This window comes from Cotesia glomerata, linkage group LG4 (assembly GCF_020080835.1).
Source record: "Cotesia glomerata isolate CgM1 linkage group LG4, MPM_Cglom_v2.3, whole genome shotgun sequence".
Classification (NCBI taxonomy): domain Eukaryota; kingdom Metazoa; phylum Arthropoda; class Insecta; order Hymenoptera; family Braconidae; genus Cotesia; species Cotesia glomerata.
The window spans coordinates 12,256,174-12,273,870 of NC_058161.1; the positions used below are offsets into that span (position 1 = coordinate 12,256,174).

Genomic DNA, 17,697 nt, shown 5'->3' on the forward strand with positions numbered 1-17,697 from the left:
AAAAATATATCAAAAATGCAAGTGGGTACTCAAATGAAAGCTCTAGACAAGTGTAACTTTGGTATGAGTTTATATCTTTAAAAATGTCAGTAATCAAGAAATGATCTTTTATCTTGTAAACTATTGACATTTTTGAAGATATAAGCTCATCTTGATGTTATACTCATCGAGACCTTTCATTTGAGTACCCACATCGATTATTCATATATTTTATATATTTATATATATTATATATGTGTATATATGAAAAATATATCAAAAATGCATGTGGGTACTCAAAAGAAAGCCCTTGATGAGTGTAATGTCAAAATGAGCTTATATCCTTAAAAATGTCAGTAATAAAGAAATTACCGCGTATCTTGTGAACTATTGACATTTTTGAAGATATAAGCTCATCTTGATGTTATACTCATCGAGACCTTTCATTTGAGTACCCACATCAATTTTTCATATATTTTATATATTTATATATATTACATATTTATATATATGAAAAATATATGAAATATGCATGTGGGTACTCAAATGAAAGGTCTCGATGAGTGTATCATCGTGATGAGTTTATATCTTAAAAAATATCATAAGTTGACAAAATACAATGTAATTTTTAAATTATTGACATTTTTGAAGATATAAGCTCACCCCAACATAACACTCATCAAGACCTCTTATTTGAGTACCCACATCGATTTTTCATAAATTTTATATTTTTATATATATTATATATATGTATATATGAAAAATATATCAAAAATGCATGTGGGTACTCAAATGCAAGCTCTTGACGAGTGTAACATCGGGATGAGCTTATATCTTTAAATAATAATAATGAAATAAAAAAATCTCCACTCCATCATAATTACCATAAAATAAAACTACCCAATAATAAATAAAATAAAATAATCCTAAATTACATCGAAGTCGGAGACAAGAAATTCATTTCCCTCATCTCAGAAGTATCCGGCTGAAAGATATTCTGTACACTGGCCATAACCGAAGATCCCTCAGCATCCCTTCCTTTTTTACTCTCTTCAGCAGAAATGGCGCCCAAGTATGTAAGATTCTGTGAAGAAATGGACTTCTTTCTGCTTAAAGATCTCACCGGTGGTAATTTAGCGACACTCGTCTCACCAACATCCTCCTCTTCTTCATTGATCCTATTCTGACCAAGAATATCTCGGGACTGGTTCAAGATACTGGACAAGAACCAGCCGTGATTGGTCGGCGGCTTTTCAACCAAGCCACCAGTAAAGAATCTATTCTGAATAACTCGTCTTCGTGACTTGGGAGAACTGTCTGGAGTTGAAATCGGAGAACTTATCGGACTGACTGGCAGAGATCTGCTGCCACGTCTTTTCGCGATCTCGCCAGCTGACGCTCTAATGCTGGCGAAGTTACCCGACTCATCTTGACTCGGGTCGTTGGTGATTTTTCGAGTCAGTGATGATGAAGATGACATTATGCGGTTAGCTACGCTGACAATTGACTTTCCACAGAGACCAACTGTGCTGTTTTCAAATTCATCACCTTGCTGGAATTTGCTGGTTAATTTTGATGATTCTTCACCTAGGAAAAAGATAATAATTTTGCTTTATTAAATAATGACTCTTGTAAAATTGCACTGTACTTTCTTAAATATTGACGTTTTTAAAGATATAAGCTCATCCTAATGTTACACTCATCAAGAGCTTTCATTTGAGTACCCACATGCATTTTTGATATATTTTTCATATATACATATATATAAATATATAAAATATATGAAAAATTGATGTGGGTACTTAAATGAAAGGTCTCAATGAGTGTAACAGCGGGATGAGCTTATATCTTTAAAAATGGCAGTAATTAAGAAATGACCTTGCATCTTATGAACTATTGACATTTTTTAAGATATAAGCTCATCCTAACATTACACTCATTGAGACCTTTCATTTGAGTACCTACATCAATTTTTAATATATTTCATATATCTATATATATGTATATATGAAAAATATATCAAAAATGCATGTGGGTACTCAAATGAAAGCTCTTGATGAGTGTAATGTCAAAATGAGCTTTTATCTTTAAAAATGGTAGTAATTAAAAGATGACCTTCTATCTTGTGAACTATTGACATATTTGAAGATATAAGCTCATCCTAATGTTACTCTTATCAAGACCTTTCATTTAAGTACCCACATCAATTTTTGATATATTTTATATATTTATGTATATTATATATATGTATACATGAAAAATATATTAAAAATGCATGTGGGTACTCAAATGAAAGCTCTTGATAAGTGTAACATCAAGATGAGGTTATATCTTGACAAAAGTCAATATTTCACAAGATACAAGGTCATTTCTTAATTATATAACATATATAATATATATTTTAAAGATATAAGCTCATCTTGACATCACACTTATCAAGAGCTTTCATTTGAGTACCGACATGCATTTTTGATATATTTTTCATATATTTATATATATAATATATATAAATATATAAAATATATGAAAAATTGATGTGGGTACTCAAATGAAAGGTCTCGATGAGTGTAATGTAAGGATGAGCTTATATCTTTAAAAATGTCAATAGTTCACAAAATACAAGGTCATTTTTTAATTACTGACATTTTTAAAGATATAAACTCATCATAATGTTATACTCATCAAGAGCTTTCATTTGAGTACCCACATACATTTTTCATATATTTTTCATATATACATATATATATATATAATATACATAAATATATAAAATATATGAAAGATTGATGTGGGTACTCAAATGAAAGGTCTCAATGAGTATAATGTGAAGATGAGCTTATATCTTTGAAAACGTCAATATCTCACAAGATACAAGGTCATTTCTTAATTATGTATCCTGGAGACAAAATTTTTTTTATTTTTTCAATTATATAAAAAATTAAATTAATTTTATAAATTTCTAAACCTCTTAAAATTTTTCAGAATATTTAAAAATTAATTTTAAGTATTATAAATTAAATTAATCCAATTTTTTCTCAATTAATATTGGAGGTACCCTTGAACGCAGAAGTAAAAGACTGTTGACAGGCGATTGGATGCTTGCTCAGGTCAATGTTGGCATGTTTAACCGGAATATTTGCCGCTGCTTTAACAGCAACTGGATTTTCACTCAAAACAGAATTAATAGACTGAAAGCCTTCCTGAGGTTCGGCTGATGAAGATGAGGTTGATTGTTTGGATCCCAATTTATTGTAGCTTATGTAGAAAAAACTGTCGTCGTGAGACGGTGGACTGAATGTACTTTGGTCGAAGTCGAACCTGTAAAATAAAAAGACGACCTCATTAAGTTATTCGGAGTGAAAATTGGCAGATCAGCTCATAGTGTCACTTGATGCTCGAGCGGATGGAATATTTTTAGAGTTTGATTATTTTTAAGCGAGCTTTTAGTGCTATTACATCATTTTAAATCTGTGTAAAAGAGAAAATAATCTAGATATATTAATTTATAATATAAAAATTTAATTTCTTTTTGTACTATTGAAATTATGGGTGCTTAAGGTCAATGTGAAGGACATATTAAAATTTTTAATTAATTAATTGGATAAATAGATCCTGAGAAAAATGACTGAATTTATTTTGAACGTCAATTTAAAATAATAATGATGTTATTTAGGTGAAAAAAAAATTTTTACTGTGAATTATAATGCAATTTTATTATTACTAGCAACTTTGCAGTCACTACGTGACTGCCGTGACTTGTGAACTAAAATTTTGCTTTATTAAATAATGAATTTTGTTGAATTGCACTGTACTTTCTTAAATATTGACTTTTCTAGAAATATAAGCTCATCTTGATGTTACACTCATCGAGACTTTTTATTTAAGTACGCACATGCATTTTTGATATATTTTTCATATATACATATATATGATATATATAGATATATAAAATATATGAAAAATTGATGTGGGTACTCAAATTAAAGGTCTTGATAAGTGTAACATCAAGATGAGCTTATATCATGACAAAAGTCAATATTTCACAAGATACAAGGTAATTTCTTAATTACTGACATTTTTAAAGATATAAGCTCATCTTGATGTTACATTTATCAAGAGCTTTCATTTGAGTACCCACATGTATATTTGATATATTTTTCATATATACATAAATATGATATATATATAAATATATAAAATATATGAAAAATTGATGTGGGTACTCAAATTAAAGGTCTTGATGAGTGTAATATAAGGATGAGCTTATATCTTTGAAAATGTCAATAGTGCACAAGATACAAGGTAATTTCTTAATTACTGACATTTTTAAAGATATAAGCTCATCTTGATGTTACATTTATCAAGAGCTTTCATTTGAGTACCCACATGTATATTTGATATATTTTTCATATATACATATATATATAATATATATAAATATATAAAATATATGAAAAATTGATGTGGGTACTCAAATTAAAGGTCTTGATGAGTGTAATATAAGGATGAGCTTATATCTTTAAAAATGTCAATAGTTCACAAGATACAAGGTAATTTCTTAATAACTCACATTTTTAAAGATATAAGCTCACCTTGATGTTACATTTATCAAGAGCTTTCATTTGAGTACCCACATGTATATTTGATATATTTTTCATATATACATATATATGATATATATAAATATATAAAATATATAAAAAAATCGATGTGGGTACTCAAATTAAAGGTCTTGATAAGTGTAACATCAAGATGAGCTTATATCTTGACAAAAGTCAATATTTCACAAGATACAAGGTAATTTCTTAATTACTGACATTTTTAAAGATATATAAGGTCATCTTGATGTTATACTCATTAAGAGCTTTCATTTGAATACCTACATGTATATTTGATATATTTTTCATATATATATAAATATATAAAATATATCAAAAATGCATGTGGGTATTCAAATGAAAGGTCTCGATGAGTATAATGTCAGGATGAGCTTATATCTTTGAAAATGTCAATACTTCACAAGATGCAGGGTTATTTCTTAAAAATATCGAAAATTTACGATAATTGATTTTGAGCATCAATGTTCTATATTAATGACATTATTTAGCTAAAAAAAATTTTTCTGTATATTATAATGTTATTTCATTAATATTTATTAATTTTAGGGGGTTCTTAAATAATAAAACATCACTATATTGATTCTGAGCATCAATTTAGTTCCAAAATATAATTTTTAAGAAAAAGAAACTTAGTATTAAAATTCTAAAATAATCATCATAAAAATATATGAATCAAAACATTGACTAAGTTGTTCAACATCGATTATGAACGTCTATGCAAAAAAATTCATTTTTTGCACTTAAAATTTTTTGACATTTAATAATACATCTGTCAAAATAACAAAATAATTTTTTACTCAAAAAAAAGAAAAAAAAAGAAACAAACCTCTCAGAAGTAAAATTCTAAAAATCAGCTGTTTTTTATTATTAAAATATTATAATATTATTATTCTTATTACCACTATAAAAAAAATAAAAAAAGACAATAACAATAACAATAAAAATAATTACTTGCCTACTATCAACTTTTCCTTTCATCCACTGTGGAAATGATATTCCACTGCCTAGAGATCTGTCTGGAGGTCTTGAAGATCCCATATTTATTTATTTATTATTTGTATTTATTCACTAACAAGTAATTATTATTACGCACTTGAATTTTTATCCTACTTATAACAATAACTCACAACATTGAACACCACCAATGAATATGCAACAATTATTATTATTATTATTGTTCAGCTGTTTAAAGTGTCACATCAGCATCATCAATATAAATCTTTATTATTCTTCCAAGTATTGTTATTGCGAAATAAACATGGTGAATAAAAAAAACAAAGAACAAATAAATATCTCTGTTATGTTTTAACGTCACAAGACCTGCAATTAAATATTATTATTAGTAAACTTATTTTATATAAAATAACAAAATTTAATAACAACAAAAACTGACAGATGGAGACTCCATTTTATTTTTAAAACACTTAAAATAATTATTAACTAGAATTTAAATTTGCGCGCGCAAGCGCGCGCCTGACTATAGAGTTTGCATATATTTTCATGCTTATGATATATTCGACCAATCACGTTACGAATAGTTTGGTTACATGATATATTTTCATATTTTTCATCTAAATTATAAAAGTGGAAAAATATAAATCAGCTGTTTAAAATTTTTTAAAATATAAAAATTATTTTTAACACTTGTAATTATTTTTTAATAATTTTTTTAACAATAAAAAATATATTAAAGCCATTTTATTTAAAAACACTTAAAATATTAAAAAATAAAAATCAGCTGTTTATAATTTTTATTTATTTATTTATTTTTTTTTTAATTAATTAATATTAAAAAAATTAATTTTTTTTAATTTTTAACACTTGTAATTATTTTTCAACAATAAAAAATAAATTAAAGCCGCCATTTTATTTAAAAACACTTGAAATATTATTAAAAAATAAAAATCAGCTGTTTCTAATTTTTTATTAATTAATTAAAATTAAAAAAATTATTTTAACACTTGTAATTATTTTTTTGACAAAATAAAATATAATTAAAGCCGCCATTTTATTTCCAACTTACCATCAGCTGTTTTAGTTCCAAAAAACACCACGGGGCCTTTATGGCGCTGGCATCTACTGTCTTAGGATCAGCAATGGCTCCTCTCACTCTTTATTTTCCAAGATCTTTAGAAGGTGCATCGGTGAGTCGTACATAAAAATAAAATCCGTTAAAATCACTAATTAATTATTTTTATTAATTAAATATTTAGTTTTTTATTTAAAAATTAATTGGAGGGCTATTGAATTTTTTAAATATTTTTCGGATATTCTTTTGGGATTTTTCTAAATGTGTCAAATAGAATTCTAACCTCTAATTTCACGTGACATTTTTTTTTAAACAATTTTTTGATAATTGTGGAGTAATTAATTTTTATAATTTATTTTTTAGACTGACCACGGTGCAAGATGAAATTCAACTCCAGTGTATCATTCTCGAGGAGGAAGAACCGCAAGCGCCATTTCACAGCACCTTCGCACATACGTCGGCGGCTCATGTCTGCTCCTTTGTCCAAGGAGTTGAGACAAAAATATAATGTTCGTTCCATGCCAATCCGCAAAGACGATGAAGTACAGGTTAGTTATTTATTTTGGAGTATTTTATTGTAAACTTTTTAGTTTTTATTATTACTATTATTAAAATAAATTTCAATTTTAGAAATTAAAAAATTAAAGGTTAGAATTTTTTTAAATGTTTTTAATCAATTTTTTATTATTATTATTAGTAAAGAAAAATATTAATTTTAGAGTTTAAAAAATGTAAGTTAGAATTTTTAATTGATTTTTTTTAATAATTTAGAAATTTTTTGAATATCAGCTGATTTTTAGGGTAATTAAAAATTACACATTTAAAAAATTTAAAATACATTTTTTTTTTAAATAAAATAATTCAGTTATTTTAAAAAATAATTAAATGTGGAATTTATGTTCAATTTATTATTGTTGTTATTATCAATAATATTCTAACAACTAAATTATTGTAAAATTTATAGATGTCATTTTTAAAAAAATAATTTAGTTAGTTAAAAAAAAAAAATGAAAGTAATTATAGCAATTTTTAATTGAGAAATTAATACTTAATTTTTATTAATTGAAGATGAAAATTTTTTCTTTAGGTTGTACGTGGTCATTACAAAGGCCAACAAGTTGGAAAAGTAATCCAAGTTTACCGTAAAAAATTCGTTGTTTACATTGAACGAATTCAGCGTGAAAAAGCCAACAGTGCCAGTGTTTATGTCGGCATTGATCCATCAAAGGTATTAATTAATTTTTTTTTAAATAAATATAATTTTACAATTTACTAGCAACCTTGCAGACACTTAGTGATTATTAAATAATGATTTTTGTTAAATTGGACTGTACTTTCTTAACTATTGGCGTTTTTAAAGATATAAGCTCATCCCGATGTTACATTTATCAAGAGCTTTCATTTGAGTACCCACATGCATCTTTGATATATTTTTCATATTTACATATATATGATATATATAAATATAAATATATAAAATATGTTAAAAATTGATGTGGGTACCCAAATGAAAGATCTTGATGAATGTAACATCAGAATGAGCTTATATCTTTAAAAATGTTAATAGTTCTCAAGATACAAGTTAATTTCTTAATTATTGACATTTTTAAAGATATAAGCTCATTTTGATATTACACTCATCAAGACCTTTCATTTAAGCACGCACATGCATTTTTGATATATTTTTCATATATACATATATGTAGTACATATAAATATATAAAATATATGAAAAATTGATGTGGGTACTCAAATGAAAGGTGTTGATGAATGTAACATCAGAATGAGCTTATATCTTTAAAAATGTCAATAATTCACAAGATACAAGGTAATTTTTTAATTACTGACATTTTTAAAGATATAAGCTCATCCCGATGTTACATTTATCAAGAGCTTTCATTTGAGTACCCACATGCATTTTTGATATATTTTTCATAAATACATATATGTAGTATATATAAATATATAAAATATACGAAAAGTTGATGTGGGTACTCAAATGAAAGGTCTTGATGAATGTAACATCAGAATGAGCTTATATCTTTAAAAATGTCAATAGTTCTCAAGATACATAGTTAATTTCTTAATTATTGACATTTTTAAAGATATGAGCTCATTTTAATATTACACTCATCAAAAGCTTTCATTTGAGTACCCACATGCATTTTTGATATATTTTTCATATATACATATATGTAGTATATATAAATATATAAAATATACGAAAAATTGATGTGGGTACTCAAATGAAAGGTCTTGATGAATGTAACATCAGAATGACCTTATATCTTTAAAAATGTCAATAATTCACAAGATACAAAGTAATTTCTTAATTACTGACATTTTTAAAGATATAAGCTCATTTCGATGTTCCTTTCATTGAGAGCTTTCATTTGAGTACCCACATGCATTTTTCATATTTATATATATATATATATATATATATATATATGTATATATATATAAAATATATGAAAAATTGATGTGGGTACTCAAATGAAAGGTCTTGATGAGTATAACATCGGGATGAGCTTATATCTTTAAAAATGTCAATATTTCACAAGATACAAGGTCATTTCTTAATTATGTATTCTGGATAAAATTTTTTTTTTATTTCTCTTAATATAGATTATTTAATAATTTTCATTATTAAATATTATAAAAGAATTTTCTAATTAACATGATGAACCAAACCATTCTCGTAAAATTAAGCCTATGGTTTGTTGTAAAGTAAAGCTTTTCAGGGTTTTCCTGTCAAGCAAAACTGAGCTTCAAATCAGCTTGATTGCTGTAGAAATAATGGTCCTGATTAATTCCTCAAAAAAAAAAATAATTTTTTTTCACTAAAAAAATTATTTAAATTCAAATAAAAAATACTAAATTAATAAAAAAATTTCAGACTGTAATTGTCAAATTGAAGATGGACAAAGACCGTAAAAACATTATCGACAGGCGAAGCAAGGGACGTGCTGCTGCGCTGGGCAAGGACAAGGGCAAATACACTGAAGAAACCACCTCTGCTATGGAAACATCTTAAACAATTACTTTTTTAATAACAACCTTTAAAAAAATAAACAAACTAAAGTTAATTTCTATTTTTATTATTATTAATATTAATATACAATATTTACAGTCCTTAAAAAAATATCAAATAGTTAATTTATTAATTTTAATTTCTTCGTTTTTAGTGAATTATTTTCTAGGTCAATTTTTCTTTTGGAAGTCGCTTTAATTGGCTGTTTATTTAGTTCTAGTGGATTTCTTGTTTTTAAATTTTTTGGAAATGATATTTTGGGTTCTTTTGAGTCATCAATAATTTCTTCGTCTGGAACTGGTGATTTAGGCTCGTGGATTATAATTGATTTTATTGGTTGAATATTTTCTGAAATTAAATTAATTTTATATTTAAAAAAATTTTTAATTTAAATTTAGTCCAAAAATTATTGAAAAAAATTTCTTTTTGATTAAATTTAATTTAAAAATCATTCAAAATATTTTTTTAATTAAATTTAGTTCAAAAATTATTAAAAAAAAATTTTTTTTTTTTAATTAAATTAAGTTTAAAAATTATTCAAAAATTTTTTTAAAATTAAATTAAAAAAAAATTTTTGAATAATTAAATTAAGTTTAAAAATTATTCAAAAATTTTTTTTTAATCAAATTTTGAAATTATTTAAAAATTTATTATTAATTAAATTAATTATAAATAATCAAACAATAATTTTAAACTCTACCAAAAAATATTAAAAAATTCTTAAATTAAATTATCTAATAACAATAATAATAATAAATAATTATTACCTATTCGATATGAATCATCGTAATGATTATCTTTTAAAACCAAATTAATTTCATCATCTTCAACTTTACTTATATTATATCTAGTGTCACCAATTTCCAAGTATTTCTTTTTAAGTTTCATTTGTTGGCCTTCTAAATTTCCTTTCTCAATAATCTACAATAAAAAAAAATAATTTTAACAATATTTAATAAAAAAAAAATTTCAATAAATAATTTTAAAAACTACTTACAGATTTAGGAAATTCCATCATAAAAATTTCATCATCTTCGCTCAAATCTTCATAAGTAAAAGTCGTCTCTAAATACAAATCCTGTAAATTTTTGCTTTCAGCGTATTGATCAATCTAAACAAAAATTAATTAATTAAAAAATCAATTTTTTATCCTATTATAATATTAATATACTTAATTTATCAAAAAAAGAATTTAAAAAAATTTTTTTGAATTCAAAATAATAATAAAAAATTTTTAAGATTTTTAATTTTTAATTTTAATAATTTTTAAATATTAATTATTTAAATATAATATAATAATTTAAATATTAAATATTAATAATTAATAATTTTAAAAACTAAAAATTTATAAATTAATTTAGCAAAAAAAGAATTTTATGCGCTAGAATTAAAAGAATAAACAATAATTATTAAAAAAATTTATTGATTAATTTAGTTAAAAAAGAATTTTTTGCGCCAGAATTTTTAAAAATTTTTTTGACCAAGAAAATAATTTAAAATTTTTAAGAAGTCTTTTTTTTAACAATTATTAAAAAAAAAATTATTTATAGATTAATTTAATAAAAAAAAAGCATTTTCTGCGCTTCGCGCTTTAGAACACACTCTCTGCTCGTTTGCCAACCTCTTATGACGTCATATACCCCCTCCACAATTTTATAATGAAATATTATCAACAGATGGCGTTGTAAGTCCTTTTAAAGTTTCTTTTATATATTTTTTTAAATAATAAAAAAAAATCCAAGTTTTTAACATAAAAAATTAGTTATTTCATTTTTTAATTAAATTTTTGAATTTTTAGAAAATAAATATAACTTTTTTTATTAAAATTTAATAATTTTATTGCATTAATTAATTTTTTATCGTAATTATTGATTAATTTATTAAAAAAACAGCATTTTTTGCGCTTCGCGTTTAAAAACACACTCTCTGCTCGTTTGCCAACCTCTTATGACGTCATATACCCCCTCCACAACCTTATACTTAAAGGTTCCTCCAACAGATGGCGTTTTTAATAAATTTCTCTCGCAAGCAAATTGTTAAATATTTAAAAATAAGTTTTAACAACAAAATAAATAGAAAAAAATAATTCTTACATCATTGTAGTGAATATAAGAAGCTTCTGCTTCTTTATCAAAAACATAATCGCTCTCAGAACACTCTGAAGAGTCATAATCATCAACCATCGAAGCGTTTCCTTGTTCATTCTCAGTCGACTGATAATAATCACTGAAAGGTAATATTTTCTTCCTAACAAACTTAAGCGAGTCTTCGATAGTCGGACTGGTCAAAGATTTTCCTCCGAACTTTTTCTTAGTCTTCACCATAGACCTCTTGCGATTCATGTATTTAATCAATTCTTCTTCACTATCGTATTCATCATCTTGCTCCTTTTTTTGAGAAGCTTGCTTTTTGGGCCGCCGTTCTGGACTAACAGCTCTAGCTAGCTTGCTCTTCTTCACCACTTGTTCTTCATCATCATCATCCGAAGAATTCCTGCTGGCAGCTGGAGATTTAAGTTGGGGCTTAGGTTTGTCTTTAATGATAGTGTACTTTGAAACGACGACCTGGTTGCTAGTTATTTTTAATTGGCATTTGCTTCTTCCTTGAGAAGATTGACTGGAGTTATCATGGTCAATTACTGGCGATCGACTATTGTCATTTATGACTTTGGCTCCAGGTTCAGAATGTATTTTGTTTTTTTCTGGAATTTTTTTAACCAAATTTTCATCAATTATGGAAGATGATGATTTGCTGATACTATTATCATCAGTTTCAATTTCTTGATTTAATTTTAATGGAGACCAAGTAATGTTTTGTAAGTTTGCAAAATTTTTTTGAGAATCATCGTCTTCATCAGAAGTCGGAGATTTATAACTGGCCTGAATTTTTTCATTATTAATTTCTAATTCTGATTTTATTAAATGGTCTGTAGTCTCGAAATCTGAAAAAGTTTTATTATTATTATTATTACTATTACTATTGCAAGAATTTTTCTTTAATAATAATAATAATAATAATAATAATAATGGCTTATAATATTAACCATCTTTGATTTAATAAAATTAAGTATACAATAATAATAATAATAATAATAATAATAATAATAATAATAATAATAATAATAATAATAATAATAATAATAATAATAGTATTATTCGATTATTATTATTATTATTATTATTATTATGTTATTAAATGTTATTAAATGCTCAGGGGGGTTGTCCCCGGAGTCCGATTCTCCGAGGGCCCAGCCTGAGCTCCATCCATTACTGCTGGACCACTCCGCACAACAAGGCGGTTAGTGATCACAGCAGGCCAAAGTCATTTTCCTAAGTAGACGGAGGGAACCTAGTATGACAGCCTTCTGCATCCTGACCGCCAAGAATTCAGCTTTTGATGAGCAAGCTGGAACTCTGGCAAGTGAGGATACAAAAGACTGTTTCATCCCTCCGAGGACGCCAACAATCAGGACGACGAGCTTGACACGGTAACCTGGGTAAAGTTTGCCAATTTCAAACAGGAGATCCTGATATATCTGTCTTTTGTGCTCTTCTTTGGCTGAGATGTTGTATTCAGCCGGGGCCGAGAACTCAATGACATAAATGTCACGAGTAGCCTTGTCGAAGAGCACAATATCAGGTTTGTTGTGATCTATCCGCCGAGTTGTTGCAAACGGCATGTTCCAATAAATTTTGCAACTGTCATTCTCAACAACCTGGGGAATATCTCCTGGCAGATAAGGCAGCACTGGTGTCATATCAATACCGTAGTAATGACGAAGATAGTAGTACAGTACTCTCAGGGCAGCGTTGTGACGCTGGATATATGCACCTCTCGCCAGCACAGGACATGCTGACAAAAGGTGCATGAGCGTCTCCGGGTGTTGTTTACACATCCTACATGACGTGTCCAGAAGCTGCACCTGGAGCACCTTGCTACGGTATTCTAGAGTGTTAATGACACCATCTTGGCAAGCAAATATGAACCCTTCAGTCTCGGACATCAGGCCAGCTGACTTTAAGAAGGAAAACGTCAGCTGGGTGGACAAGCCATGATCACGCACGTGTTTGAAGAACACGCTGTGCATGGACTTGTCCATCAGTTCGCCTAGGAGTAGTTTTTCCTCGGCGTTCCTGATGACGCTCTTGAATTCCTCCTTTCGGAGTTCCATAAGAGCGTTTATCTCTCCAAGACCAAGGGTTCTTGCTGCATATATAGCTGCCTTATACAAGAACGACCCCTTATGCGCATTCTCATGTTTATGAACAATTTGCATAAGAAAGTCATCCTCGTCTGCAGTGAAATTGACAACTTCGTGTGTTAAACCCAGGACCAAACGATCATGCAGCCGCTCCAAACTCTGCAGACCTCTCCCACCGATGGACCGGGAGAGGTATAATCTGGCGACTGATGAATTGGGGTGCATGCTCCGGTTCATGTTGATAGTCTTACGGGTTTTGATGTCGAGATCTCGCAGATCCTTTCGGGCCCATTTTAAGACACCGAAAGAGTATAGTAAGACTGGGACAGCGAGCGTGTTAGTAGCGGAGACTTTATTTTTGCCGGAAAGTTCGGAGGACCAAATTTTCCGGAGTCTCCTAACATACTCGCTACGGAGAGTTGCTTGGACTTCGGAGACCGCATGCATGCGGTGCTCTTCCATTCCTAGATATCTATACAACTCTCCGGCGTCTAATTGTCTTAAAACGCTCCCATCTACCAACTCGACATCATCACCCGTAACAGAGCACTTACCCCTCGCCAGATGTACGACCGCACACTTGTCCAACCCAAAAGACATTCCGGCATCCCGCGTGTACTCTGCTACGATGTTATTATTATTATTATTATTATTATTATTATTATTATTATTATTATTATTATTACTAAAATAATAATAATAATAATAATAAATAATAATAATAATTTATTAGTTATTATTATTATTATTATCTGAATTAATGAAAAATGAATACTTACTATCCTGAACATCAACATCTTGTTCTGATTTATTGTCATCTTTATCCAAATCAGGAAAACTAAGTATCACACTTTTGTCTATAATATCATCATAGTCATCTTCATGATTTCCATTATCATTATCATTAAAAACTGATAAAGCTAACTCTTTATTACTATCATCATCTCCTTCATTATCATTATCATAATCTTCTTGTTTTGATTGAGAAGTTATAGATTTTCCATCATCTTCTTCATCTTCTTCATCACCTGTCTTTTGAACAGTATTTAGACTTAATTCTTTAGACTGAATTAAAGATTGTTCTCCAACAAAATCCACATCATCTTCAGTTTCTAATTTTCCTGATCTTCCATCATTGCTTTCAACTTCTGACTCTGATCTTGACAAAAAAAGCCTTGGACTATCCGAGTCTGAATCATCATCTTTAATCATAACCTTATTATTTTTACCATCCTGACTATTAGCATCATGCTCTGACTCCGATCTGGATATACAAAGCTTTTCTCCATCAGACTCTGAAAAATGCTCTTCAATAAAATTATCATCTAGATCCTGCAATTCTGATTTATCTGATGGATGATCTTCAATTAAATCATTTCCATTGACTCTAGCTTGAGTTTTAATAGGTGAATTGTAATTCAAAGAGGTAAAGTCTGCTTCTGATCCAGATTTGGATATAATTTCCAATCTTCCATTAGAGTCTAATGAACTTTCTTCAATTAAGTCTTGATTTATTTCACTTATTCTATCTTGATCATTAACTCCATCTTCACCATCTGATTTTGCACTTAAAGATTGTTTTTCATGATCTTGATCTTCTGAAATTAATGGAGAATGCTTTACAATATCCAAATCAATAGAATTTTCTTCAATAAAATCATTTTTATCAATATTATCGAGATTATCTTGACTATGACCCAATAATGATGATTTATCATGATGATCTTTAACTTTATGACCTGGTCTTGATGATTCTTCAACCTGATCATCAATTTTATCATCACTATGATCTGATAATGATGATTCATCATCATCAACTTCAATTTTATGACCTGGTCTTGATGATTCATCATCATGAACTTCAGTTTTATGACCTGGTCTTGATGATTCATAAATTTTATGTTTACTATGACCTGGTCCTGATGATTTATTAACCTGATCATCAATTTGGTCATCACTATGACCTGATAATGATGATTCATCATCATGAACTTCAACTTTATGATTTGCGCCCGAAGATTCATCAACCTGATCATCTATTATAAGTTGACTATGATCTGATAATGATGATTCATCATCATGAACTTCAATTTTATGATCTGGTCTTGAAGATTCATCAACTTTATCATCACTATGACCTGATCCGAAAGATTCATCAAATATATCTTGACTATAACCTGGTTCTGAAGTGTCATTAACCTGATCATCAACTTTATGACCTAGTCTTGATGATTTATCAGCCTGATCATCAATTTTATGACTCTGTCCTAAAGATTCATCAATTTTATCATAACTATCACCTGATAATGATGATTCATCATCATGAACTCCAATTTTATAACCTGGTCTTGATGATTCATTACCCTGATCATCAATTTTATGACCTAGTCCTGATGATTCATCAACTTTATCATGACTATGACCAGATAATGATGATTTATCATCATGAACTCCAATTTTATGACTTGGTCTTGATGATTTATCAACCTGATCATCAATTTGGTCATCACCATGACCTGATAATGATGACTCATCATCATGAACTTCAACTTTATGACCTGATTTTGATGATTGATCAATTTTATGTTGACTATGACCTGGTCCTAATGATTTATCAACCTGATCATCAATTTTATGACCTGATCTTAAAGATTCATCAACCTGATCATCACCATGACCTGATCCCAAAGATTCATCAAAAATATCTTGACTATAACCTGGACCTGATGATTCACCAACCTGATCATCAACTTTATGACCTGGTCTTGATGATTCATCAACCTGATCATCAAGATTGTTCTCTAAAACTAAAGATTTATCATCCTGACTACTAACAATAGCCTGATCCTGTTCAGCTCCTAAAAATTCATCACACTGATCATTAACATCATCAACTTTATCTCGACCATGAACCAAAAATAAAGATTTATCATCCTCAATATCAATATCATCATCTTCATTTTGATTATGACCTTGTAATAAAGATTCATCAACCTTTTCCTGGCTATGAGCTAACAATAAAGATTTATCATCTTCAATATCAATATCATCACTTAGATTCTGACCTGATATTAAATATTTATCACTTTGATGATCAACATCAACACTTTCTAGCTTAAATTCAGCTCCAGCTGCTTTATATTGATCAAAATTATGATCTCCGTCTTCTTTTTCACTATCAGCTGATTCCGAATCATTATTATTATTATCATCATCATCATCAGAATCATCAAAACTATCACTAATATCTCTAACAGCCTTTATAGGTTCTTCGTCGTCAATTGGGAAGACAAACTTATCAAAAATATGATCAATATTATCCAAGCTTTCTATATTCTCCACATCAGCTAGAAATTCTATCATTTTTTTCTTCAGCTGTACATACCTATTGTAGCTGTAATTATTCAGCCTCAGCAAACGATTGAAGATTTTGGTTTTAACCAAGACCTTCTTTTTTAACTTTTCATCATCAGGTACAATAAAATTGTGTGCTAAAGAATTGTCTATCATACGATCGCGGATTCTGTTTGGAACTTTTCTGTAGCCGATTAATTTGTTAATCGGCTTTTCAGGCTCTTTATTTTCAGTCACCATTTTTTTTATTTATTACAGCTGATCTTGATTTAATATTTAATTTTCATATCTAAAAAAAATATAATTAAATTAATTATTTTTTTTTTTTAATAATTTATTTGTTAAAATAATTATTATTATTTGATTAAATTAAATTAAACCTTAAATTTCAATAATCAGCTGATCAAAATTAATTAGCTGTCATTATTAAACAAGTAAATAAAAATAATTGTTTAAAATTTTGCTTTAAAGTTCATTTTAA

The 17,697-nt window shown here is 27.8% G+C and overlaps 3 protein-coding genes across 3 annotated transcripts; 1 reads left to right on the forward strand and 2 right to left on the reverse strand.

The window, feature by feature from the left end:
- Positions 1-817: 817 nt before the first annotated feature.
- Positions 818-5,914, reverse strand: LOC123263564. The gene is made up of 3 exons (XM_044726447.1): positions 5,554-5,914; positions 3,035-3,297; positions 818-1,566 (listed from the first exon to the last, which is right to left on the reverse strand). The coding sequence occupies exons 1-3, from the start codon at positions 5,634-5,636 to the stop codon at positions 911-913; spliced, it is 1,002 nt and encodes a 333-aa protein (XP_044582382.1). The 5' UTR covers positions 5,637-5,914; the 3' UTR covers positions 818-910.
- A 699-nt stretch (positions 5,915-6,613) lies between these two features.
- On the forward strand, positions 6,614-9,716 carry LOC123263624 (60S ribosomal protein L26). Its single transcript, XM_044726531.1, has 4 exons — positions 6,614-6,742; positions 6,991-7,175; positions 7,715-7,855; positions 9,527-9,716. Exons 2-4 carry the CDS (start codon positions 7,008-7,010, stop codon positions 9,662-9,664), a joined length of 447 nt encoding a protein of 148 aa, XP_044582466.1. The 5' UTR covers positions 6,614-6,742; positions 6,991-7,007; the 3' UTR covers positions 9,665-9,716.
- A 34-nt stretch (positions 9,717-9,750) lies between these two features.
- On the reverse strand, positions 9,751-17,531 carry LOC123263496 (protein PFC0760c-like). Its single transcript, XM_044726305.1, has 6 exons — positions 17,036-17,531; positions 14,642-16,999; positions 11,755-12,602; positions 10,659-10,772; positions 10,429-10,582; positions 9,751-10,009 (listed from the first exon to the last, which is right to left on the reverse strand). Exons 1-6 carry the CDS (start codon positions 17,454-17,456, stop codon positions 9,783-9,785), a joined length of 4,122 nt encoding a protein of 1,373 aa, XP_044582240.1. The 5' UTR covers positions 17,457-17,531; the 3' UTR covers positions 9,751-9,782.
- Positions 17,532-17,697: the final 166 nt, after the last annotated feature.

Excerpts from the sequence above, each read along its gene's own strand:
- LOC123263564 (XM_044726447.1), bottom strand. The coding sequence starts at position 5,636 with ATGGGATCTTCAAGACCTCCAGACAGATCTCTAGGCAGTGGAATATCA. Across the intron at positions 3,298-5,553 it reads AAAGGAAAAGTTGATAGTAG|GTTCGACTTCGACCAAAGTA; the intron begins GCAAGTAATTAT and ends TTTATTTTACAG. Across the intron at positions 1,567-3,034 it reads TTTTACTTCTGCGTTCAAGG|GTGAAGAATCATCAAAATTA; the intron begins GTACCTCCAATA and ends TCTTTTTCCTAG.
- LOC123263624 (XM_044726531.1), top strand. The coding sequence starts at position 7,008 with ATGAAATTCAACTCCAGTGTATCATTCTCGAGGAGGAAGAACCGCAAG. Across the intron at positions 7,176-7,714 it reads GCAAAGACGATGAAGTACAG|GTTGTACGTGGTCATTACAA; the intron begins GTTAGTTATTTA and ends TTTTTTCTTTAG. Across the intron at positions 7,856-9,526 it reads TCGGCATTGATCCATCAAAG|ACTGTAATTGTCAAATTGAA; the intron begins GTATTAATTAAT and ends AAAAAATTTCAG.
- LOC123263496 (XM_044726305.1), bottom strand. The coding sequence starts at position 17,456 with ATGGTGACTGAAAATAAAGAGCCTGAAAAGCCGATTAACAAATTAATC. Across the intron at positions 10,773-11,754 it reads CTTATATTCACTACAATGAT|ATTGATCAATACGCTGAAAG; the intron begins GTAAGAATTATT and ends ATTTTTGTTTAG. Across the intron at positions 10,010-10,428 it reads CGATGATTCATATCGAATAG|AAAATATTCAACCAATAAAA; the intron begins GTAATAATTATT and ends ATTTAATTTCAG.